Here is a 23,163-nt window from a genome sequence, read left to right as displayed (position 1 = left end):
ACTAAAAAATGAGGTTAGTACAGCAAACTACCAAAGGACTGAATGCAATCTATGCATCATCTTTTTCTTTAGAGAAGGTAAGTGCATATAAACACAAAATCTCCACCTGGGAATTCAGAGAGTTGGTAAAAGCTATTCCTGGGCTCCAGGTTGTGGCTACCAGTTCCAAAGGTGGGTGGGAAGTGATGGAGGGGAAACGTAGGAACACAAACTGCAGGGCTCCGGCACGCAGCGCAAAGTCGGCGTCAACAGAAAGAAAAACTACCGAATCCGCAACTCTCCGCAAAATGCTAAGCTCTGCCCTGTCCTTTCCCAACTCCGCTCTACTGCCACAGCTCCACGCGACAGAACGTGCCAGCAGGCTTTCTGCTGGGGAAGAACCTCTCCTGGCCCTCACAGGCGAAAGACGTTCCTCACACTGAGAAGGGAGCCTGCTGGAAGAGAAGTGAGATTCTCCAGAGCCAAGCCTCACAGGCCTCACCGGGATTCCCGCGGGACTCAGCGGAATAGAAACAGCACGCATTGCTTTCGTGGAAAAGGCATTCTAAGAGTGCATTTCAAATTAAATTTTGGAATATAACATGTTGAAAGTCTTGAGCAGCTTTGATGTACAGAATTTAAAGCACGGGGTGACTGATTAGCAAAAGGGCCCAAGATGGGATGTATGCATTTAGGGCTTCTTAAAAAACACATAATAACGGAAATTTCTTATTCTGTTCAAAGGTAATGTATGTTAAAATAATAAGTAGAACACCACAAGTACTTCTAGAACTCCACAAAATCATTAGTCAGTACTACACACTAACTTCTGGCCTATGGACACAAAAAGCCTGATGATGTTATTGAACCTAAGGGGAAAGGAGCTTTAAAATATTTGATGTTTATTTTGGTTATTAGAATTATACCACTGAAGTTGTTAAACACCAGAGCATCCAACAATGGATGTGACAGAGTCTCCCTCCAGCACTGTCTCCACTGTCCAATGAGTCGCAGATGACCAGCTACGTACAATCCCTAACTTCTTCTCAATCTTTCGGGAGAAGTAAACACTACTTTTTCAAGCTACAGATATGTCTTGTATTCTTTTCTCAACACTCCCCTTGGCTAAATACAGGGGCACCACACAAACTGGCATCTCGCTTTTCCATGGAACAGAGCATGGGGCCTCACCGTATCGAACACCGAAGGGCACACTTATCTCCCCTACATGCCTCTACTCCCAACCTTACCTTCTTTTCTCCTTTTTGACAGCTTCCTAGTATTTCAGTGTGGACACAGCCTATTCTAGCTAACTGATTCTCTACTGATGGGCGTTTAGGATGATTCCAATCATTTGCTAGTGTAAACAAAGGTTCCAGCGAACAATCTTGTAGAATGGTTTCCATTTGTCTGGGTGCCATGACAACCGCATGATGACCACTGGAATTGCTTCAAATGTCAATGGGCAGGAATTCTGACAAATGCTGCCACACTGCCCTTCAGAGGAAATGCAGCAATTTACAATTCCACTAACAATGTTTGAGAGCCTGTTTCTGTGCCTGCTTGTCAAGGTAAGGGGCTACCAAATTTTAGAATTTTTGCCAGTGTGGTAGGTAAACAATAGTATCTTATTGGAGTTTTAATTTTTAAGTTGTAACTTGCATTTCTCTTGTCATCAATGAGGTTAAGTATCTTTTCAAATATTGAAAAGCAATGTATATTTTCTTTTTTATGCACTGTTCATTTATATTTTTGCTCTTTTTTTCTACATGTATGTTGGTCATTCTCTTATAAATTAAGGAGATTGGCTCTTTGGGACAGAAGTTGCAGACTTTTTTCTTCAGTTTCTTTTTTTCTCTTTTGACTTTGCTTACAGTGGGTTGTGAAAGCAAATGTTGACAATTTTGCTTTTTTGTTCTACGGCTTCCTGACTTGCAGGCTATAAAACAACTGTTCCAAATTTGGTTCTAATACTTGCGGAGTTGCGTTATATCACATTCAATACTAGATTTGATTCAAAATCAACCTACAGTGAGTTAAATGTGGATCCAGACTGCTACTCAGTTCTCTCAATAACATTTGTTAAAGTCAGATTTTCCCCACTGACTTGAAATGCCACCTTTGTCAGTATTTTAATTATGTAAGGCGAATTCTGGACTTTCTCTTCTTGTCTATACTTGTCTGTGTATTCACCTGCCAATTCACCACAACGAACCAGGCAGCAAGACGTTTCTGCCAGGTAGACCTCACATTCTGCATGGCTCTTTTCCTCCCAGATCACAGCTCCCCATCCAAAACTAACACAGAGTCACTCACGGGACAGTGGTTGTCAGCCGGTATGGCAAAAATCTAGAGTTAACTACAGTACTAGAGAGAACCGGGCCAATAATAAATTAATACCACTATGACATACCCAGGTAATTTCTATGTATTATTAGTATGTGTTAATAATATTATCTAACTGATAAACCAAACAGCAGAGAGCCTGGCACAAATGTTACAGGATAAGTACCCAGGAGAGGGCCCAGCACACAGAGATTCTACATAAATATTAATTCCCATTTTCCCCAGGAAAATCCATGTATCAGCTTCACTACCCCAGTTTGTTTTTTTGTAAAATTAGTGGCTGTCTTGAAATACTGGCAACAATCAGGTCTGCTATGACGTCAGGCATGGGAAAGACTCTAGACAACAGAAAGCTCCTACACCCACTGCCCGAACAGCGTTCTCATTCCCGCAACCCACTTTCCATTTCGTTTATCTCCCCACTTCACTACTCTACATCTTCCATGCTGCTCCAAAATGAAAGAATTCCTATTTCCTAGGTGATTTTGGGGGAACCACTTGATGGCATGGAGTGATCGCTCACTATTTTAGAATGCATATTTTTTTGTGTGCCATGGATGGCTTCAGAAATGACTTAGTAAATCTTACAAGGATTCACTGAAAATAATAGTAGTAGTTTAGCTGAAGGTAGGGCTAAAATAACTGAAAATTGAATTGAGTAGGGTGGCCAATTGTTTCTTTTGTGGATCTGAGCACTCAAACTCCCTTATGTAATATACAAAAAACACTTCTTTTAAAAAAACACCACCACAAAACAGTTGAATTATGAGACATGTATAAAAATCAATTAAAAAAATAAGGGAGAGTTTGCTAAACAGAGACACATACCATATATCTGTATGGGTTGGCTTAATGTTAAATATATCAATTGCTGCTAAGGAATCTATACAGTTAACACAATTACAATTCTAACAAGATTTTTTTTGAGAACTGTTTGAGAGTGATGGTTAAATGGCTCTATAAAATAAGTAGGCAATATTTTAACATTAGTACAGTAAGAGCTGTTAACAGTCATCTATAGAGAGGGAATGGGCTGTATCACAGAATGTGATATAGCAGTAACTTTTCTACATGTACTTATCTTTATACGTGCATACATACAGAAACATACATATAACATGACGTACTGGCAGAGAAAGATGTCTGCTGCAGATTGAGAAAAGCTACATGTAAAACAATATGTACTAAAAGTAATCAGAGGTGTGTGTACATATACACATTCACAATACACACCACAGAAAGTCAATTATATATAGACGTGTGTGTAAAGTAACTACACATACATATAACGCACGCATATTACAATTCTACAAAGGAGTATGGACAGGACCAGGTCTATGAGGATCACACTAGTTAACAGTGACTCTGCCAGGGGGACCGGAGTTGGTAAAGGGATACAGGGAGGGAGTCAGAACACCTGCAGTGTTGTGGCTGTGTCACAGGAAAGCTCACCCATCCGTTAATTTTAATTTAAAAGTAGGGAAAAAAGACTAAACAGACAGCCAAAGACAAGAAAATCAAATGCAAGTGAAGCACTGCATTTTTGAAAATTATTATACTTAATGAAACTCTAATCATTAAAGTGGGAAATTAAGGGTGGTATTTAGAGTGAAAGTGGCAATTAATTTCATGGGTTAAAATATGGTTTAGGTAATGCAAGGCACTACCTAGTGGGTTAAATTCTTCTGTGATAAATTAAAGAGGCTTCACAATAAATTCTGGATAGATAACACATAACTGCTTTAAAAAGAATTATGAAACTAAAAAAAGACTTAAGTGAATGTAAGTCATATATACTTAAACAGAGTATGAACCTAAAAAATACGACTTTGAATATAAAATTAACCTTAATATTTTTAAAAGGGTCAAAAAATGGCGGTGGGGAGGGGAGCTGGAGGGAGAGTCCACCTGAATCTATAAAAGATAAGCAAAAAACCACATATATAGGATATATGTTTTGTTGATTTGAATATATACATATTTAAGTTAACCTATTATTTTAAAATAATATATTACTTTGGAACAACTGTTTTTACAACTCATGTTTACAAACTATTCGAACTCTTCATATGCATAAGTGTCTATCATCACTAGAGTCATTTCTGTGGTCTTCTAACTGTTTTCTAGAGCACAATATTGTCAGTCCCTCCTTCAGTATGAGCTACAGCATATTCTGACTCCAAAAATGATGTTGTCACTAGAGATTCTATCTCCAGCTACATGTGCCCAATCACATAACATTATGGCAGTTGTTTCCATTTGTCCTCCAAGAGTATATCATGAAATCCACAGTATAACCAATTACTCTACTGCTTTTTACTCCAATTTTTCTAGTTTATTTACAACAAGAGAAATATATAAATTCCTCTTCTGGAAATACTTTTTTAGAAAGGAAAAACTCTGCCTTTTATTCAAACATACACTACTAAGTAAAATAAAAGCTGAAATCATAAAGTCAAATATAGATAGACTTGACTACACAAATACTATAAAATACTGCAAGTCAAAAGATCATAAATACAACAAAAATGAACAGAAAATACATGAAATTTGTATAAAGGTTTATAAAAATCCCTTCTCCAAAAAATATTATTTCTGAAGATGCTAACAGACGTTAAGAAAAACCGTAAGTACAAGTGTGAGGAGATCCGTGTTCAGGAAAGTAGGGGCAAGACAGCAGACTGCATTTTCCTTTTAGAAACTCACAATGTGTACTTAAGCAGAAAATGAAAATTACCAAAAAAAAAAAAAAAAACCCACAATCTAAATTAAAATAAAAATTTTGAAAGTTCTATTTAAAGAAATATGCTTAGTTTTCCTTAACATTTTGCTTCCCAAATTTTTTGACTACAGAACATTTTCTTTTTTGGTTGCTCTATGGTAGTACAACATGTACCTCGGAATGCCATCATAAGGATTAAGGTAAATAAGATTAAATATGTTCAGATAATACTGTAGGTACTTGTTCTTTTTTCTTCCTACCACTAGTTTTTATATTAATCACAAACGAGTTCAACTATGTGAGTCATTATCAGCGCTTTTCCTATTATACATGAAAAGCAACTTCAATTCATCTGACTAAAAATAGATTCCCAAACAGTTACAGTGTATGTATGAGCACGTGTGAGGTGTACCACACGTGCAAAGTTCATTAGGCAGGTATGCAATTTATTTTTTTTTGGCCTGTTTATAGTATACTTTTAATACTCATATCCACAAAAAGAATTACTCTATAAAATATTATACGTTTATATAAAAGTTCAGTTGAAAGGATGTTTCTACTATATCTTTGTAATATGATTCCAAAATGAATATAGAATAATCCAAAGAAAATCTTTATGTAAATTAAACTCAAGAAGTTAATTACATTTATTTACCAGCATTATTTATGATTTATAAATTTTCTGGGCAAAAATAAATCCTAAAAAAAAGACCAAAAATGTTCACAGTAGAGGGGAATATAAGCCTCCATGTATGTTGCTTTAAAGCTCACTGTAGGTTGGAAGAATGTGCTCCAATATATAAACTCGGAGTTTGTTTCACAATTTATGTAAGACAGCCTAAGATATATACTCCTTTATAACTTATGTTCTCACTAAAGGACCCATAAGGAAAGAGTCTGATAATTTTAGATTACTGAACATTTGTGCTGTTTAAATTTAAAATTGGTTAAAAGCTACAAGAATAAAGAACCTCAAATTCCTCTGCCTAAAAGGGAACATGTTATCAACGATGTTTAGCAAATAGATGCATGTCATTTGGAGTGCTGAACCACATGCATCACCAGAACAGAACAGACAGCACAAAGATCCATGTATACAAGAAATACAGATGTCATTTCAGATCAATTAGGAAATGATGGGCTATATAATAAATGGTGTCCATTCAACTGCTTATTTTACAGGAAAACATAAGTTACTTATTGTCCCATACCATACAAAAATAAATACCATTTGGATTAAAAAATTTTAACATAAGGAAACCAAATTATAAAAATCATAGAAAAAATATTTTTATAATTTTAGTTAGAAAGAGCTCCCATAAAGAAAAATCAAAGTCCAAATGCTACCAAAATGTGTAGGAAAATATGCCTCATGAAAGTTAATACTGCTATATAGTATAATGCATCATAAATAAAGTTAAAAGGCAGGGCAAAGAAAAGGAGTAAAACTACGCAACATATATAAAAACTGATGATTAATAAGGATTCCAAAATGGGTTCCATTGATTAATTTTTTATAAGATTAAAATCTCACAAACTAAAAAATATGAATAAGCAAGTCATAATTGGAGGAATACAATAGTTATGTAATCATTACACCGTGATCAATGTCTCTAAAAACCAAGGAAATGCAAGTTAAAACTTAAGGTGACAGATCGGCAACATTTACTAAGTTTGATCATATTAAATAATGGTAAGGGAAAATTATATGCCTCTGGTAATGGTGTAAGTTAGCAAAAGCTTTTGAAAACCATTTGATAGTATCCTTCAAGTTTAAAATATACACACGCCCTTGAACGTTCAGAAGCTCAATTAGGAGATGATCCACATGTCATTAAATCTATTTTAGAACAGCTAAACACCAGGCAAAATTTGAAAACTAAATGTCCATGAATAGAGAAATGGGTTGTAAATGTACAGTGCATCCATACTAGGGAATTCTGTACCATTGAGAGCTAGGGGGTAGCTTCTCCTACAGAGCTCCATGGAAATCAACCACATCCTGGCTGAGTGGTGGGAGAGCATGGCCTCATCAGGGGAAAGAGAAGCCATTTCCCCAACCATGTGTGGTTACTGATGTGAGAACAAGGTGAGAGATCTGGTAGGCCAGGTCACAGGACTGTTCAACCTCACCTGTAAACACACCCGCAGAGGCATGGAGGAGCTGGATCTTCTCCAGTTGTGAAGCTTAGAAGTCCCACAGCCTAAGAGCCAGACACTTCCCCAGAATCTGATGTCCGGCACCACAAAATTCTTGCATGTTGCTCCAGAATGCAGCAGGTTATTGGGATAAACTGAGGAGAGGAGCAACAGTTGTTGCACTGCCTCTGTGAGTTTCTCTCAGTAAACCCTGCGGAAGAAAGCCTGGTGTGTGTAATATCTGGGCATTCACCCTTACTTCTTGTACAAAAGCCATTAAATAGAATAAGGTAGCTCTTATGAACATGGAAAGACTAACAGGATACATTATTAAGTTAAAAAGAAATCAAGTCCCAGATACATGTAGACATGGATCCTTTCAGCTTTTTGAAAATATATACATATGGTATGTGTGCGCATATACACATATATGTATACAGAAAATGTATATATACACAAAGTATGTGTGCACACATATACATATACACATACAATGTGTGTGCAACACACATACACCTATGGCACATATAAAACATATATGTATACACATACAGTATATGTGCACATATATGCATACACACAATATATTCACATATACAGTGTGCATGCACATATAGACATACAAGCACATATAAAATATATACATATACACATGGAGTATGTGTGCACATATATACCCACATATATGAGAAATACATGCACATACGTGTACAGATAAAATGTATACATGGAAAATACATATATTTATACATATAGAGATACAAATGTATTAAATGTGTATTCAAAGGAAGCCTAGTAAACAACTGATGACAATTATTTTTATTGAAGGATTTCCAAGTCCAAGGAAACCTTTGTTTTGCTTAGTGCACTTGGATCATTTTGGCTATTCATTAAAATATCTTCTGAGTGTTATACATACAAAGCAAATATGACCAAACGTCTATTTGAAAAACACGCGGATTGTACAGCATTTCCAGTAATGTAAACCTGACAAACCACAGCACAGCGGCACAGCTGACAGTTGCGGCAGAGGTGGATGCGCTTACGTGCCGGGATCCTCGTGTTTACACAGGGAGGAGTCAATCTGATGAATTTAGCAAAAGGTTTAAATGAGGAAACTCAAGCTGTAATCTCTAGGAAACCAGAAGGAATACTATAATCAAAACAGGGAAGAGAGGAGAAGGTGTGGTGGGGAATGGAGCTAACTTCTTTATCCTTTACAAACACCAGATGCAGCCTATACACTCAGAAGCTGTCTTCAGGACATCTGCAGGACAAAAAGACAGGCATGCCTAGTACTGCAGGAAAATGGGAAGAGAGAAGTGCCGGGAATGCAGGTATGGTGGCAAGACTCTGCTTCCAAATAGTAATAATAATGTACAAAATCTGTAAATGTTAAGAGAGTTTAAGTAAACCAGATATTTAAAAATAATGGCACCACATTACACTATTACACTACATACAGAATGCCCAAAGTCTCCTTTTTTATTCTGAGAAAAAGAGTTTATAGCAATCTGAGGTAATCACAAAATACAATCCTTTGGACATTTTCAGCAACAGGAAATTTTAATTGGAGAGTTTCTGGATCACCTTGCTCCAAATCTTATGAATTTTATTTTCCTTTATTATAACTGATAGCTATTCATTGAATGGGACAATTTCCATTAGATTATTTACTCATTACTTCTTGCTTTTCAGAAATCTCAATTCTCTGAAACTAGTTCTTAGGACAAATTGATGCACATTGAATTTTTTCTCTCCATTTCTCAGTTATATTTCTGCTCATGTTTATTATGTGATATAAAGTGATTCTAAAACAGCGCAGTGCCCCATAAGAGAAAGAAACTTGTAAGTTAGCACAGAAGTGGATGAACACTGATGCATTCTTGGTCTCATCCACCACCCTTGAGAGGATAAACTCCCCTGCTTCCAAGTCACGCGGCTGTCCAGGTGTCCACATGCGCTCTCTGCACCAGCAGCCAACAGGCTCTCGCATGCCTCAGAGAGGTTCCTGAACGGCAGTCGCTGCACTGGCCTGTCTGTGACCCACAGGAAACCTGTGCACATCCAGCTGCTGTTCTAAACATCTGGGAGCAAGGCCAGCCTTTCAGACCCAATCGTAGGCACTTCAGAAGACAAATAATTTAAGCCTGATTACTGCTTCGGTTTAGATGGAAAGTATATGGGTTACAAGAGAAGTCTACCTTCCTATGTATTGACTTTTTACTTTCAAAATGAATTTTTAAAACGTATTTAGTAGATACTACATAAAAAGAAGCCTAAAAACAAATCACTGTGGTCATGCCCTCAAAGGGGATGCGATTTTACAAGACAAACGAGTTATGTACCTTAAAAGCACTAACAAAAAGCTGTGCTGTGCTGCATAAAAGAAAACGTGAACATTTTGAAAAGGTTGAAAACTCACCGTGTCCACTTAGAGGACTGCTGCATCTGCCCTTCAGTGACTCTTCAACTGCTAATGGCCTAAAATTGTCTTGCTTTCCACATTATTCCAAATGCTTTTCTAACTTCTACTATTTCAAATTATGTTAACAGCAAACTTACATATTGATATGCCACTGCTTTGGATATATTTATCTTGTAAGATTTTCACCCAGAGTTACACTTGCTCCTTCTGTTTCAGGACTGAGAATAACTCCCCACGCTTTGTTCACCTTTCATGTTTCCCACCTTCCCTTCCACTTAAATTACAACTCTATTCTAATCTCCGATCATATTATCTACAACCAATAAGAATCGGCACCGACTTTAACATCTTCCTTTCTACCCTCCACTCCACAAGGAACAATGAAAATCACAAGGAAGAAATGGTAGGAAGTGACGCTGAATTTTTTCATTCAGAAACCCAAACGAATTCTTCAGACTTTAGCATTTCCGGAACAGTCCCACTGACTCTGAGTTTGTGCAGTGATTCAAACACGAGGCTGAGCTGTCCTGTCACCCACAGCACGGGAAGGAGGGCAGGCCTTCCAGCAAGGGCAAGCCCTAGAGAACCTGGATTTCTCCCTGATTCTTTCTCTTGAGTCCCAGAGAGAAAAAACACATTTCGTTAACCGTTTCATATCATCATACACTGATACATTGCTGGTATAAAGAAGAAGAGAAAGTAACTGTGTGAGGGACACAGAGCAACTGGAAGATTTTCCTCTGATATCCTCACCACGCTAAATGCTCACAGAAGTAACATAAAACTTAGTAAGTTTTCCCAATTATTACATGCCTTACAATGGGAGCAGATGAAGAACGAACACGCTAAAGTCTCTGAGCTAAAAACATGCGGCAGACTTTACTGGTGAAATACAAATAATCCAGCAGGATATTAATAGGGCTTTGGGGAAAGGGCCTTCGTGGCCACAGAAGTCTGACGAATATCAGTACACAAAACTAGAGGTGTGTCCTGACTAAAGGGATTCTCCCAGTCTTTAATATGCTGATTACTGTGAGTGTGAAGGGGGTGGATAAGGGACACAATATGGAGAGTATCTCCCAAACATATGTGACTACCAAAACATTTTTTCAAAGTTGATATTCTGAGCAGCAAGCAATATTTTCAATCTATTCAATATTGCTTGATGCTCAGAATCTGAAAATAAAAAGGCAGAATTAGCCTTACATATTGAATCACTTCCTTTCACTAATCTCCTGCCTGGATGGCAGAGCAGAAATTCTTCTCATTTTTATCTTGCCATTCTGAAATAAATATAGACCCCCCAACCCCTGAACTCTTCATTACTACATAGTTATTCCCTCATAGGAAAAGTTTTATTCTTTCCATTTCTGTTAACAAGCTAGGTGTAGCAAAGTGAGGTGTTGCAAAACCAGAAAAGGCAGATGGATGAAAACCTTCTGAGGAAAAAAAAATCTATCTTTAAGGAAATACAACAGAAAAATGGAGCCTAACCAACCCATAAAAATCCAAGCCATCATTTTTTTAGAAACGGTTAGGTAGAATAAAAATGGTAGACAGAAATATATTCCCAAAAAGGACATGAACTCTATACACATACAACTTTGGCTTGAAGTAAGTTGTGTAGAAAAAAATATTACTTTACAAATCAAGCAATTTAAGTATTTACATATATATGTGTGCATATATGAATAATTTACTGTATTTTTCTAGTTGACAGCTTTTCAAATTTAAGGTGATGTACGTAAAATTTTTACTGAAGCAGCAGTATGTTTCACAATATTTCTGATAGTTCAAGCCAGAACCTGACTTTACTTGGGACAATCTAATAATGTCTAAGGGAAAAAGACTAGATTTAAAACAATAACTTTTGGCACTCATGTATAGGAGCGCAGTTTAGTGGGCAGTCTGGCAGGCCTGGTCACCTAAGTCACAACAAGCTCTTAGACTCACCTAGGCTATTAGGGTGGGGCAAGGGCTGCCATAAAATTTAAATACTATGTAAGTGTCTGAGAGATTCCATCCTCCACACCTGGCATACTGCAGGCACTGGTGGGTGATCCACCCCATGGAGAGGTAGAGAGGGGAGGTGCAACATATGATAAGAGAGTTCATTTTTCTGGAGGCTCTGCCAGTCCAATATTTAGACTACATTGCCATAGGCAAGAGTGAACTTACTTATCTTTGAAAAGTCTTTTGAAAAAATGTTTCCTAGCTTTAACTCTATGCTGTACAGAGCTCCCTAAGTCTATAGTTGCTGAGTATTGGACGAAAAATGCACACTTTGTTAATTTTATTGAGTTGTACAAAGAAAATGTAAACCTTTTATAATGTGAAAGTTCTGTGATCACCTTTGAAGTAAAAGTAATAGAGAAGAGTCACTGATGATGAGGGACCACTGAATTTATTTAATAATCTATGTCCATTTTTACAAAAATGCTCCATGTAATCCATTTAAAAATAATAACTGGTTCATTTCAGTCCCTGCACACAATGCTTCCCTTTGTCCCTTGTAAGTCTCTCAAACGTCTTATTTTAAAGGAATATATAGTACTCCCGGAAGACATTTTCCCATTTCTATTCTCTTCGACTCCTGCGAGCCCTTGTTCTGTGTGATAAGGCAATCTCCTCCGGGATCTGAGCTGTGTAGTTTCGCACCACGAGTGACAAGGACTCGACTTGAATAACTGCCGTGCGCAGGTTGTAATTATGTCAGCTGGAGTGTTGAACAAGGGGACTGATTAATGTGAGCCCCGGCCCAGGCGCAGTCCCTATCAAACCCTTCGTGCAGGCCAGCGGTGGGGACGGGTTAAAGCAAAAAGACAAAACATGCTGTATCGTCCATGATAGATGAATTGCTCCAACAGTCTTCAGGCAGATGTTCCAGGACAGTATAATATACAATTACTCTGCCTTATCACCTTCCCAGGGACAATAAAGCTTCCTCCTTCTATAGCTCATGTGAGTGAAGGCAAAATTAGTTTTACTTTTACAACACTGACTCACTTATCATGTTGCCTTGATTGTGCTTTTACAGCTAAGGAAAACATATATTCCACTTTTAAACTGAAAAAAAAAAAAAAAAACCTTAAAAATAAAACTGAAACCTTGTGTTGACTGTTTTTTACATGAGGACATAGTGTTTTAAAAGATTGTTTTGTTAAAAAGAGATGCAAGGAAGGTAATAATATATGTGTGTGCATGTGTAGTTAAGAACAAGTACATACACATAACTCAAGAAGAGCTGGATTGTATAATCATTACATTAATAACATCATTTTTCAAAGGCCACACAGAAATCATTAATTGGAAGGAACATGTAATTAAAAATATATATATGCTGATATTGTCCATATATTTCTCAGGCGTGGGCGCATGGGCCCTTGGGCCTGGGAGGATGGTTCCAGATGACACACTTGCTCATCACAGCCACTCCCACTCTGAGTCTTCCGGGTCTCTTTATCTTAGAAATGCTACGCTAGCCTAGTACAGAGAGGCTTCCTCACAATGTAACAAAACACTGTCACCGATGCTAGAAGTAATCTACTTTAGGAGCACTGTGGTGACTATTTCTACCATCTTTATTTGTACTTGCAAAAATGGTGCCACAAGTTTGAGAGAAGATGTACAAAACACAACTACCTCAATTTGCCAAGGGAAATACATCGTTAGTTTTAAGGTTGAAAAACAATCTAAAACCTAAAATGGAGATGCAGCCATAACAATCTTGTGGTAATCATAATTCATAATGAAATGAAGCAGCTAAAATTCCAATAGAATCAAAGGAAACCCATACAAAATGCTAGTGAATGCAAAAATAGCATCCATCAACCTGTAGGGCCATATATATGACTTCTTTCCACTTTTTAGTGGTTTAATACAACTGACACCAATACTCAGCACTTATAATGCACCCTAAGTCACGGAAACAAATCACGTTCCCTATCTCAGCCTACAGGGTGATATGTCTGCCTTCCCTGTTCACATTATATACACACTAACTTCACCACCAGGATCCTTATTATCACATTCCTCTTGTAGGACACACTCGAAGAGCATTACATATTTCTAGAAAACAATGGTAATCTGAAGAAGGAACAATTTAAAACAGTCTTCAATAGAAATTTTAGCACATAAGAACACAGAAAACATAGAATTAAGTTTGTGCTTGGTAAAAATGTAACATGATGCTCATAACTACTCGGAATAAGCTGAACAAAAGATAGGTGAAAACAAATTGAACGGCTGTAAACACATGCAGGAGTCGGGAGGAGTCAGGTGTCATCAAGAGAAAGGACTGGGTGCTCTTCAATTGGCTTATGATGTCATTAGAGTGTCCTGTTAGACTTACCGATCTTAGAAAAACCTGAGACAAGAGCAAAAACTGTGTAAAATAAGTCACAGAAAAGACATCACACTTTAAAAGACTATATTTAAAGTGAGTGTGTGTTAAATGATTACACTAAATCGTTAGCTAGCAGCAAGCAACTTGTTAAATTAATGAAACATAGCTGAAGCAACATAGGCTTTTGTAAGAATTCTCCATATGGGGCAAATAAAACCCCAACTTGTGGGGTGTATAGGTATGGAGGAGATAGATTATACCATTACACCGTTCCTGTTTTCTGGATTCAAAACTCCAGCCACAACGAAGATAAAAAGTGGTGCCATGCAGTACCCCCAAAAGGTGGGAAAGTTATCGTAGCCACATGAAATGACAGGGAAGGCCTGAAGCCACAGTTCTCCATGTGCAGAGAGAGGACCCACAGGACAACAGCGAGGCACTCGCTCAACTCGGAGTGTTCCCAGAAGTCCTCAGAGGATCTAACTATTAGCAGTGGCCCCTGCTTCACCAACCCTAATCATGTACACACTGTACTAGCCATCACGAATGATGCAGTTTTCAGCTTCACTGTTTCAATGGACATATACACATTTAAGTAAATTTCAGAAAGTGATTTTAAGTGAACGATGAATGCCAACACAAAGACAGTATGCATCCGTCTACCTGCCCTCAGCTGCCACTCTCTGTCTTTCCCTCTAGCCCAGTGTTTTCACAGAGCAGCCTCAAGGCAGTTTCTGTGAACACAAGGCAACAGGCAAGCTTATCATTTCTGCACTTCTGTCCACTTACCTGTTTTCTGTTCTCACCACTTTACTAAAACTGGTCTTCCCAAGAGAACCTGAGACTCTTAGTGACCGTGGCTGGCAGGCTGCACTCTCCTATTTCACTCAACACCTGGCACGCTGCCCACTCTTTGCTTGGTGCATGCACCTCTCTTTCCTGGAGGTCCCTCCCCTGTCTGTGAGCCTGCTTCTCTGTCTCTCACACAGGCTATTTGCCTCTCTGCTTGTTTCATTTTCCACATTTTCCAAGGAAAACATCAATCACATCAAGTTCCACATAGATTAGTACTGAACTTTGCACCTATTGACCTGGTTTCATTTGGACATCACATGGGCATCTCATGGGCAGCTCATCCCAGACCATCCTTTTCCTAAAGGATATCCCCCTCCAGGAGAGAGGACCTCCCTGACTGGCACGGTCACTCACCCAGCAGCCCTGGCCAGCACACCTGAAGGATGGCGTGTGGCTCTCTGTCACCCTCCCCTCAGTGCATTCACTGGGCCCACAGGTCCACTGGTTCTCCCTCCCATAACCTGCCACTCTCTGCCCTTCCATCACAGCATTAGCTTAAGGTGATTTTCTGCCTGTACCTTTGCAATTGTCTTTTAAATGGTCTCCTGTCTCCTGTTGGATCCCTCTCTGACTCATTATTTGTCCTGCACAGGTGATTTTGCAAAGTTAAGTGTGACTATGTCACTTTCCCGCTCAGCATCCTGCACTGTCTCCCTCCTGCTTTTGGAGGAAAACAGACCATCCAGCACGGACAGTGGAGAGCGACCCACAGAGACTTCCTGCCGTCTTTTACCACAGAATCTCACGGGACCTACAATCCAGGCTTGTCCGTGTGAAAAAGAGAACTTGAAATCAAAGGAAAAGTGTAATTTGGGAGTCCAGAATGGAACATAGTCTTACTTTTAACACGAAGATATCTGAGGTTTTTAGATTGGAACAAATTTGTGAAATTCAAATGTCAACCACTTTTCCCCCAAATAATGCAATCCAAAATATTAATTTCCATATTTAAGCACAAAATTTGAAATTTATGTATTCTCTCAATGGAAAAATTCTTGTTTTATGACATTTCATGTATGTGTTAAAAGTTGTAATTTAAGATGAAGAAACAAAATGTATTGAAAGAAAATACCATGTCAAATTAATCAACATATACTCAAGACCCACACAGAGATCTCCAAACGGTACCCTAGCTAATATTAAAGATACAAAATGAGGGCTAGTTTGTTTAGAAAGATTCAGACCAAAATAATTAAAAATAAGAGATTAAAGTTTAAAGAGTAAGACGGAAGATCAAATTAAGTTAAAATTCTCCATAGAGAAAAGTATCAGGTTACATATTATGTCATTAAATAACAAATTCTAGTTTATTTGAATTATTGTTCACTTGCAGTTCTGCAGTTAGCAACAGCGTAACATTGTCTTACCAAAACAAAACAAAACCTCAGAAGTAGTTCTTTTTCTAGAACTTCTCATAAATGTAGTTTAGTAATATGAATAGGAAAAAAATCCAACAAAAAATTTGTGTTACATTCCCTAATTAAGAAGATAAAGATGTAAAATTTATAAAAAATATAATATTGTCTTGAAGAAATTCTTAAGGACAAGCCAAAATATACACAGTAAATGCTACCACACAGAAGGCAGCGTCTTATGCCTAAAGGGAGCGCAATGGGTCAGATACGCTGATACATAAGCTGCTCTGACTTCCTCTGCTTCATAAAACCGACGGCATCACCATTTTCCAAATGTTCCAAGTTTGTCTTTCTGTCTTTCCTTCACATTTTTTCTACAGGCTCCAGGCAGGCAATATTTCAGAATACGTGGAAACAAAGAAGCTGAAAATAAAATGAAATAACTAGTATCTTAGCATTCTGACCGAATTAGTGAAAACTGGTCAAACTTTTATGTACTCCAAAGTTATTCTGTTGTGTTATTTTCTACTATCAGTACTTGCAAAAACTGTGTTATTTTCTCTCAGATCCACAACTGAGGCTTCATCCATTCCACACTGTAGGGATGCATAGGTGATATTCTGACTTCTGTCAGCTCCTCCTGGAGATTAGAGTTTTCCTAATAAGCTACACTGTAAGAGCTTCTATTGCTAGAAGACACAGATAGTCACATAGTAAAGTGTTTTGTTGTGTGATAATAGCTCTAGTGTCTAAGGAATAACTTATTATGCAAGAGACTATTGCCCAAAAAATTTTCTATTTTTTTCCATCTCTAAGGCCTTTCTTTCTTCCACAATATATACAGATATATCTAACTACTACCCAAGGGACTGTCCATAGTAATTCCTTGTAGAAAGACCATCCCCAAAGATAGCTTTGGTCCTTTTATAATGACTGGATTTGGGATTCAACAACAGCAGGTTTAATAAACATGTTTATCTGGATTCTACTTAAAGAGATAGCAGAGGGAATGTATGGTCACTTTGTGTTCAAAATGACTCTTCTAATTAATCTGTGATCTCAACGCCTATTTAAGCTACATCAACAAACAAAGCAACTTATTTATAACTGATAAACAAAAAGTAGGATCTCTGATTCTTTTTCTTTTAAAGACATGTGAACCAATGTATAATTTTTAATGCTGTGGTATCTGTTTTCAAGTTTGTAAGATCTTTTACTTAAATGAGGTTTTTTTGGTTTTTTTTTTTTGAGATTAAAATGTAACAATATTAACTAAAGGCCTAGTGTAAATGCTTGTGCTATATCAGCACAGAGCCTCCTAGGCCGAAACAAAAATTTTAAAAAGCCTATGTACTTGTGTGTTAGAGGGCAAGAAAGAAAATCATGAATAAAGCAAGCTGAATATGAAAGTAACACTAGATAAAAAACATTACAGAAAATACAAAACCAAATGAAAAATTAGAACTGATGAGATAAAATTCACCAATGAAATGGGCAAAGAAAAATAGGAAAGATTTCATTCAGGAAGAACTCAAGTTCTGCTGCAAAGAACTGTCTGAAAACAGGAGAATAGATTAATACATGGTACAACTTTCACACTTCACCACAGAATGTCTGAACAGATGATACAATTAAGACGACATTCATTTTATTGTGTTGGTGAACCCCTCAAAAAAATCCCGCCGAAACTTGCCAGGAGCTTCTACTCCGAGTGAGATAGTACACCGGCATCAAGTGTCATCACGACACAAGCTAGGAGAACCTTTCAAAGCAATCTTTATGCTTGCCAGGGCCAAACAGCTTCGCAAACCAGCCACCACACTGACATCTACCTGTGGCTGGCTGAACTGTGTGCAGGTGAGGAGCAGGAAGGGGTGATGCAACCAGGAACAAGCACTGCACAGATAGTTCAGTGGACACATTTGTCTTCCAGAAATTCATTGCAATTTGAAGGCGGCCTTGGAATCGTTATTAGTCTAAGCAAAGTTTGGAAAGGAAGTGGAATTTTAGGCTTTCAAAGTAATCTTTCAGCCTGGGACATTTGTATTTTTATTCCATCAACTAGATTGGCAGTTACAATAGAGTAAAATATAAAGATATATAGACTTGAGATAAATGACATAATGAAAACGTGTTGACGGGTACTTTAAATGACAAAAATAGTTTTGATTTACAGTCTGTTCTGATCAAACCAGGTTTGCGGCATTGATCAAACTACTTCAAATCTCAAGTATATCTAATATTAATTCTAGACATTTTCATTTTGATTATTTTTATGGGATCCCTTTATTCTTTAAGAACGTCAAATTTACCCAAAAGAAATAAATGCAACCTCCGATTCTTTGGAAAATTGTGTACTGTTCATTTTGGTATATATAATTTCACTTCTCTCGGTAAATATACTGCTACAGAGATAAAGATCTATTTTTTCTCATTGTCTTTACTCAGGGGCAAAACTAGATTGGTTCTATCCACTGCTTCTTCTGGTACAGCCTATGAGCCTGCACAGGAAGCAAAAGGAAAACGGGAAGTCTCTGAAGAGATTATCCAAAAGAAGAAAATTATTCCCTGTGGAGTGAGTCGCCCTAACTCAGGATGCTGCTGAAACAAGTGGCAGAACAGAACAATGAATCCCATTGTATACTGAATTCTTAATGCCACAATACCTAAGAAGGCTTGCCTTATTACTTAGCTATGCATTATCAACATAAAGTGTTTATACAAGAAAATTGTATAGAAATGTATACTATTATCTATGACATGAAAAACATGTTTTATAACTGAGATATTTTAGATAAATATATGTTTAAAACATTAAACTCAACTTTCAGGAGAAATAAAAATTATAAATACAATTTTTTTGTCATTGCATCTTAAAACTTCCTTAAAAATACTTCCAGCAATATGCAAAGTTCAGACAAAATTCTATTAAATTTAAAGTATGTTTGGCAAAAATTTTCAAGGATGTCAATACATATATCAAATGGTGGTAAAGAACAGCAAATTTGCCCTGCGTCAGTCACATATGTAAGAACTTGAGACATTTGATTAGAAATACTCAACAAAATGTTTAGATATGAAATCAAAGAGATACTGGAGACTATTCCAAAATGTAGGCACATTCCTAGTTGAGCATCACTATCTGTTATGACGTTACTTCAAGGATCTTTTGACTTCCCCTCACCCAAAAAAGAAAAAAAATCCTCTTGAGATCAAAAACTATTTCGCAGAAGTCATTAACACTGGTTAAGAGCTAGATCAGCCATAAGTAGGGGGGAAAACACCCGAAGTGTATTTCCAACAAATTTAGCAAAATGACGAGGTAAATCTTCAGTATGAAGCAGGGACTGCAGATTCCGTTCTTCTGCTCCACGAGATACAGACTTTCTACTCAGGGTTATGATGTCAAGTAATGAATAAAGAAGAAAAATAGAGAAAAATGTAGAAAGTTAAAAAAAATTTAAAAAGAGTATGTAAGGTTAGAAGTACTAAGAAAGTGACACAGTTAAGGAAAACTCTGGCCAAAACTGGACTTCAGGAGCACTGATGCTATCCCAATTTCAATAATAGAGACACAATATGCAGATGATAAAACCGTCAGAGTCTGGCTTGACATTTCAGTTTTCTGCAATTTACTAAATTATCATTTAAAGTGCAATGTAGCATTACCCTTAATATTTTTATACTACAGGTAGTATTTCTATGTTACTTTTCATGACTTATCAGTGCTTTGCTGTTTAACATGCATTTATTACATATCCCGTATAAATCATAGAGAAGAAATGGAAGCCAATGGGAAGATAAGTTTCACATAAACAAAATCCCAACTGAGGCCACTAAAGCGAAACACGTCCACTCTGATGTGGAAGCCAGGGTGAGGAGTGAAACAGAACGTAGTTCAGTATTTAAGAACCCTCTGTTCGGAAAGTAGGAATTTTATGCTATTCCAAAGTTTACTTACTATAACACATTAAATTTTTTTCTATTTCATTCTCATTAATACAGAGGTGATATGTAACAAAGAAAAATAAAAACACAGAAAAATGTTATTTTTTTTCATTTTAATGCAGAAACAAATCTAAAGAATTTGCTACAGAAATAATATTCTAGACCAGTGTGCTATGAATCTAATTTGTGTTTTGAAATTATAATGAATAGCAATAAATGGCAAAAAAGTTTTGGAGGAATGATTGAATACAGTGATTTGTAATGGATTAGACTTCTGGATATTTTAGACAGTAAAAGCTAATGAAGGGGGTACATGTTTACATTTAAATAGAATGAGATGTCATTGCCTAAATTAATAATGCAAACTTGAAAAATAGCCTCAGGTTCAAAAGACCAATTATAAAGTTCTTTTGTAAACAAATCTATATTTGTATTTTTCATGAATAATTATAACTACTAGTATTTCTCCACTAACGTTCAACTTATAAAATGAGAAATACATTTTCAAATGAAATTTAAATAATATTTCAGTTTCTAATGATGGTAAGCTGCCTGTAAATTAAGTGTTAATAATGGCAAATACAGGAATACTCCACAGGAATAATTTTTATCTATTGATATTACACAAATAAAAACATAAAAGTAGAAGTTACATATTTTGAGCAGTAAAATATTATGAAAATAAACCAGTGAGATAAATACGAAAATAAATTAAATAATTTTCTTCTTAGGAAATATGTGATCATCTTAAAGACTTATTAAATCTATGAAAATATAACATATTCAAATTTATTTATGCTGTGAAAGAATACATTTATGTGAGGTAAATACGGGATCCTGTTCCTATTATATGCAACAAAAACAGTATTTGGAAACTTAACTATCTGTTCATTTTTAAATCTTTTTTTCATCAACAAGAAAGTAAAGATACCTGTTCTAACCATATTTCATTCATATTCTCTCACTTCAGAAGTGATTCAAACTTTTGCGAATTTTTTATACTCCTGGTCAAGGTGAATTTGCCTTTTGTTCATTAGTAAAAGAAAGCCTATTCACAGGTACGCAGAATGGTGAAGCTGTCCCAGGAACAGAAAGTGTTCAAACCATTTACTTTCATTAATAATCAATTATTCAAAAGTTTTAAATAAAGGTTAAAAATTACTCTTTTATAATGCACATTAAGCATTTCAAAGGGAAATTTGGTAGCTATCACTGGATTTCAATGTCGTTTAAGTCTTTCATTTATAGAACAGTAACAATACACTTAGAAAACACCATCCTTTTAAATGTAGTACCTGACAGAGGTATAACATGGATGGGATCCAGCTGGCTCAAATGCAGTCCTAAACAGAAGCGAGGTTACTTCAGGGAGATAACTTGAATAAGGGATGAGTAATATGATCTCAACCTTAGTAAAAAGTGTAATATATTTTCAAACCAAGAAAACCCGAAATACTGTAAAATACTTGTATGGATAAATGAATCTACCAAAGCACAGTACTGATCAGAAGAAAAAAAATCACCACCTTTCCAGCCATACTATCAAAAGCCTTAAATCGCGCTTTTCGAAATGCATTTTAAAAAATCTGGAACATGCACAAAGATTTAGGCATAAGCATTTTCAGGGTAAAAGCCCGAAAATGGCTTATGTGTCCAAAACCTTAATAAATTCATTATTGTGCATCAATGTAACTTGGGGCCATGGGCAGATTAAAATTTCATTTCAAAACAGTAGTTTAAAAACTAGGCATTCTGAAACTGTTAAGTATTCTCAGCAATTATCCAACAATTGATTTTGGATTTAATAAATTTTTAACTACTTCAAAAACTGTTTTTTAAAAAAAGCATATTGGCATGTATTAACAACAACATTGTAACACACTGAAGACCTTCAGGACATTGACACGCCTGCATTAACTTGTTGAGCAGTCTCCTGAGATGGAAAGGTGAGGGAAAACCTGAAACCATGACAAAACATTCACCTGAGATGACAGTGAGAACCAGGGCGAACGTTCAGCAAGTGACTGACCTGCCAGACTCTGGCTAAGTGACTTCAAAGTGCTTCTCGCCTAATATTCACCATAATCCTACGAGGCTGGTCCACTAAGAACCCACAATTTACAAACGAGAAAGTGGCATTTCACTCAATAGTTTGACCACGGCCCCACAGCTAAGCAGTGCTGAGCCCAGGTTCTCCACACGGCTTGCACTCCTCATGACGCCCTTGTGCTGTGCTTATACCAAACCCAGAAACTGGATGCTGCGGCTAACTGGCAATTGTTATCAACAACTCCTCCTATTTAAAAATGTGTGGCTTGTCAAAACAGTCTTGTGCTATGTTTAATGTTACAATAAGTAAATACAGATTTTTTTTTTTTTTTTTTTTTGAGACGGAGTCTCGCTCTGTCGCCCAGGCTGGAGTGCAGTGGCCGGATCTCAGCTCACTGCAAGCTCTGCCTCCTGGGTTTATGCCATTCTCCTGCCTCAGCCTCCCGAGTAGCTGGGACTACAGGCGCCCGCCACCTCGCCCCACTAGTTTTTTGTATTTTTTTTAATAGAGATGGGGTTTCACCGTGTTAGCCAGGATGGTCTCGATCTCCTGACCTCGTGATCCGCCCGTCTCGGCCTCCCAAAGTGCTGGGATTACAGGCTTGAGCCACCGCGCCCGGCCGTAAATACAGATTTTTAATGATTAAATCTACTTGTAAGTGGGTAACGCTTTTCTCTGTTTTATTTGTGGAATTTTATATATAATCTTGTTTGAAATCAGAATCCTGCTGCTTAAAAATAAAAGTTTGAAGACTATAAAGTAGTTATGTAGGAGAATAATTATTCACATGGAAAGGTATTTATAATTTTTTAAGTATAAAAAAATATATATACTGAAACAAAATAATTCCCCACCGACAACAGCAGTAAGAACCTCATGCATACAGTAAAACTGACTGGGTAGAATCCTAAGAGGTAAGGGGGAAAATGAAAGGAAATTCTTATAATTTTCTAATTGCTTTTATGTGTTTTACAGGAACTTCAACTACTACATGAT

The 23,163-nt window shown here is 36.9% G+C and overlaps 1 protein-coding gene and 1 long non-coding RNA gene across 9 annotated transcripts in view; one reads left to right on the top strand and one right to left on the bottom strand.

Moving 5' to 3' along the window:
• ZNF407 (zinc finger protein 407) overlaps positions 1 to 23,163 on the bottom strand; it is a 459,414-nt gene that overhangs the window by 153,875 nt on the left and 282,376 nt on the right. Inside the window, exon 8 of one of the 8 annotated variants that reach the window (XM_009192919.4) lies at positions 8,518 to 16,592. The exons of 6 other annotated variants lie outside the window; for them this stretch is intronic. In XM_009192919.4, coding sequence (XP_009191183.2) covers positions 16,544 to 16,592 — 49 coding nt within the window. In that variant the 3' untranslated portion in view covers positions 8,518 to 16,543. Of the gene's footprint in view, positions 1 to 8,517; positions 16,593 to 19,539; positions 19,557 to 23,163 lie in introns of those variants that run through there. One more of the 8 variants, XM_031658914.1, reaches the window with a different exon arrangement.
• Positions 1,466 to 18,699, top strand: LOC103879841. The gene is made up of 3 exons (XR_640613.4): positions 1,466 to 1,550; positions 8,417 to 8,523; positions 18,618 to 18,699. It is a non-coding gene; the product is annotated as an uncharacterized LOC103879841 (long non-coding RNA).

The sequence above is a fragment of the Papio anubis genome, chromosome 19 (assembly GCF_008728515.1).
Source record: "Papio anubis isolate 15944 chromosome 19, Panubis1.0, whole genome shotgun sequence".
NCBI lineage: Eukaryota > Metazoa > Chordata > Mammalia > Primates > Cercopithecidae > Papio > Papio anubis.
The sequence above is the reverse complement of the archived record's forward strand: the minus strand, read 5'-3'. Positions and strand labels throughout refer to the sequence as shown.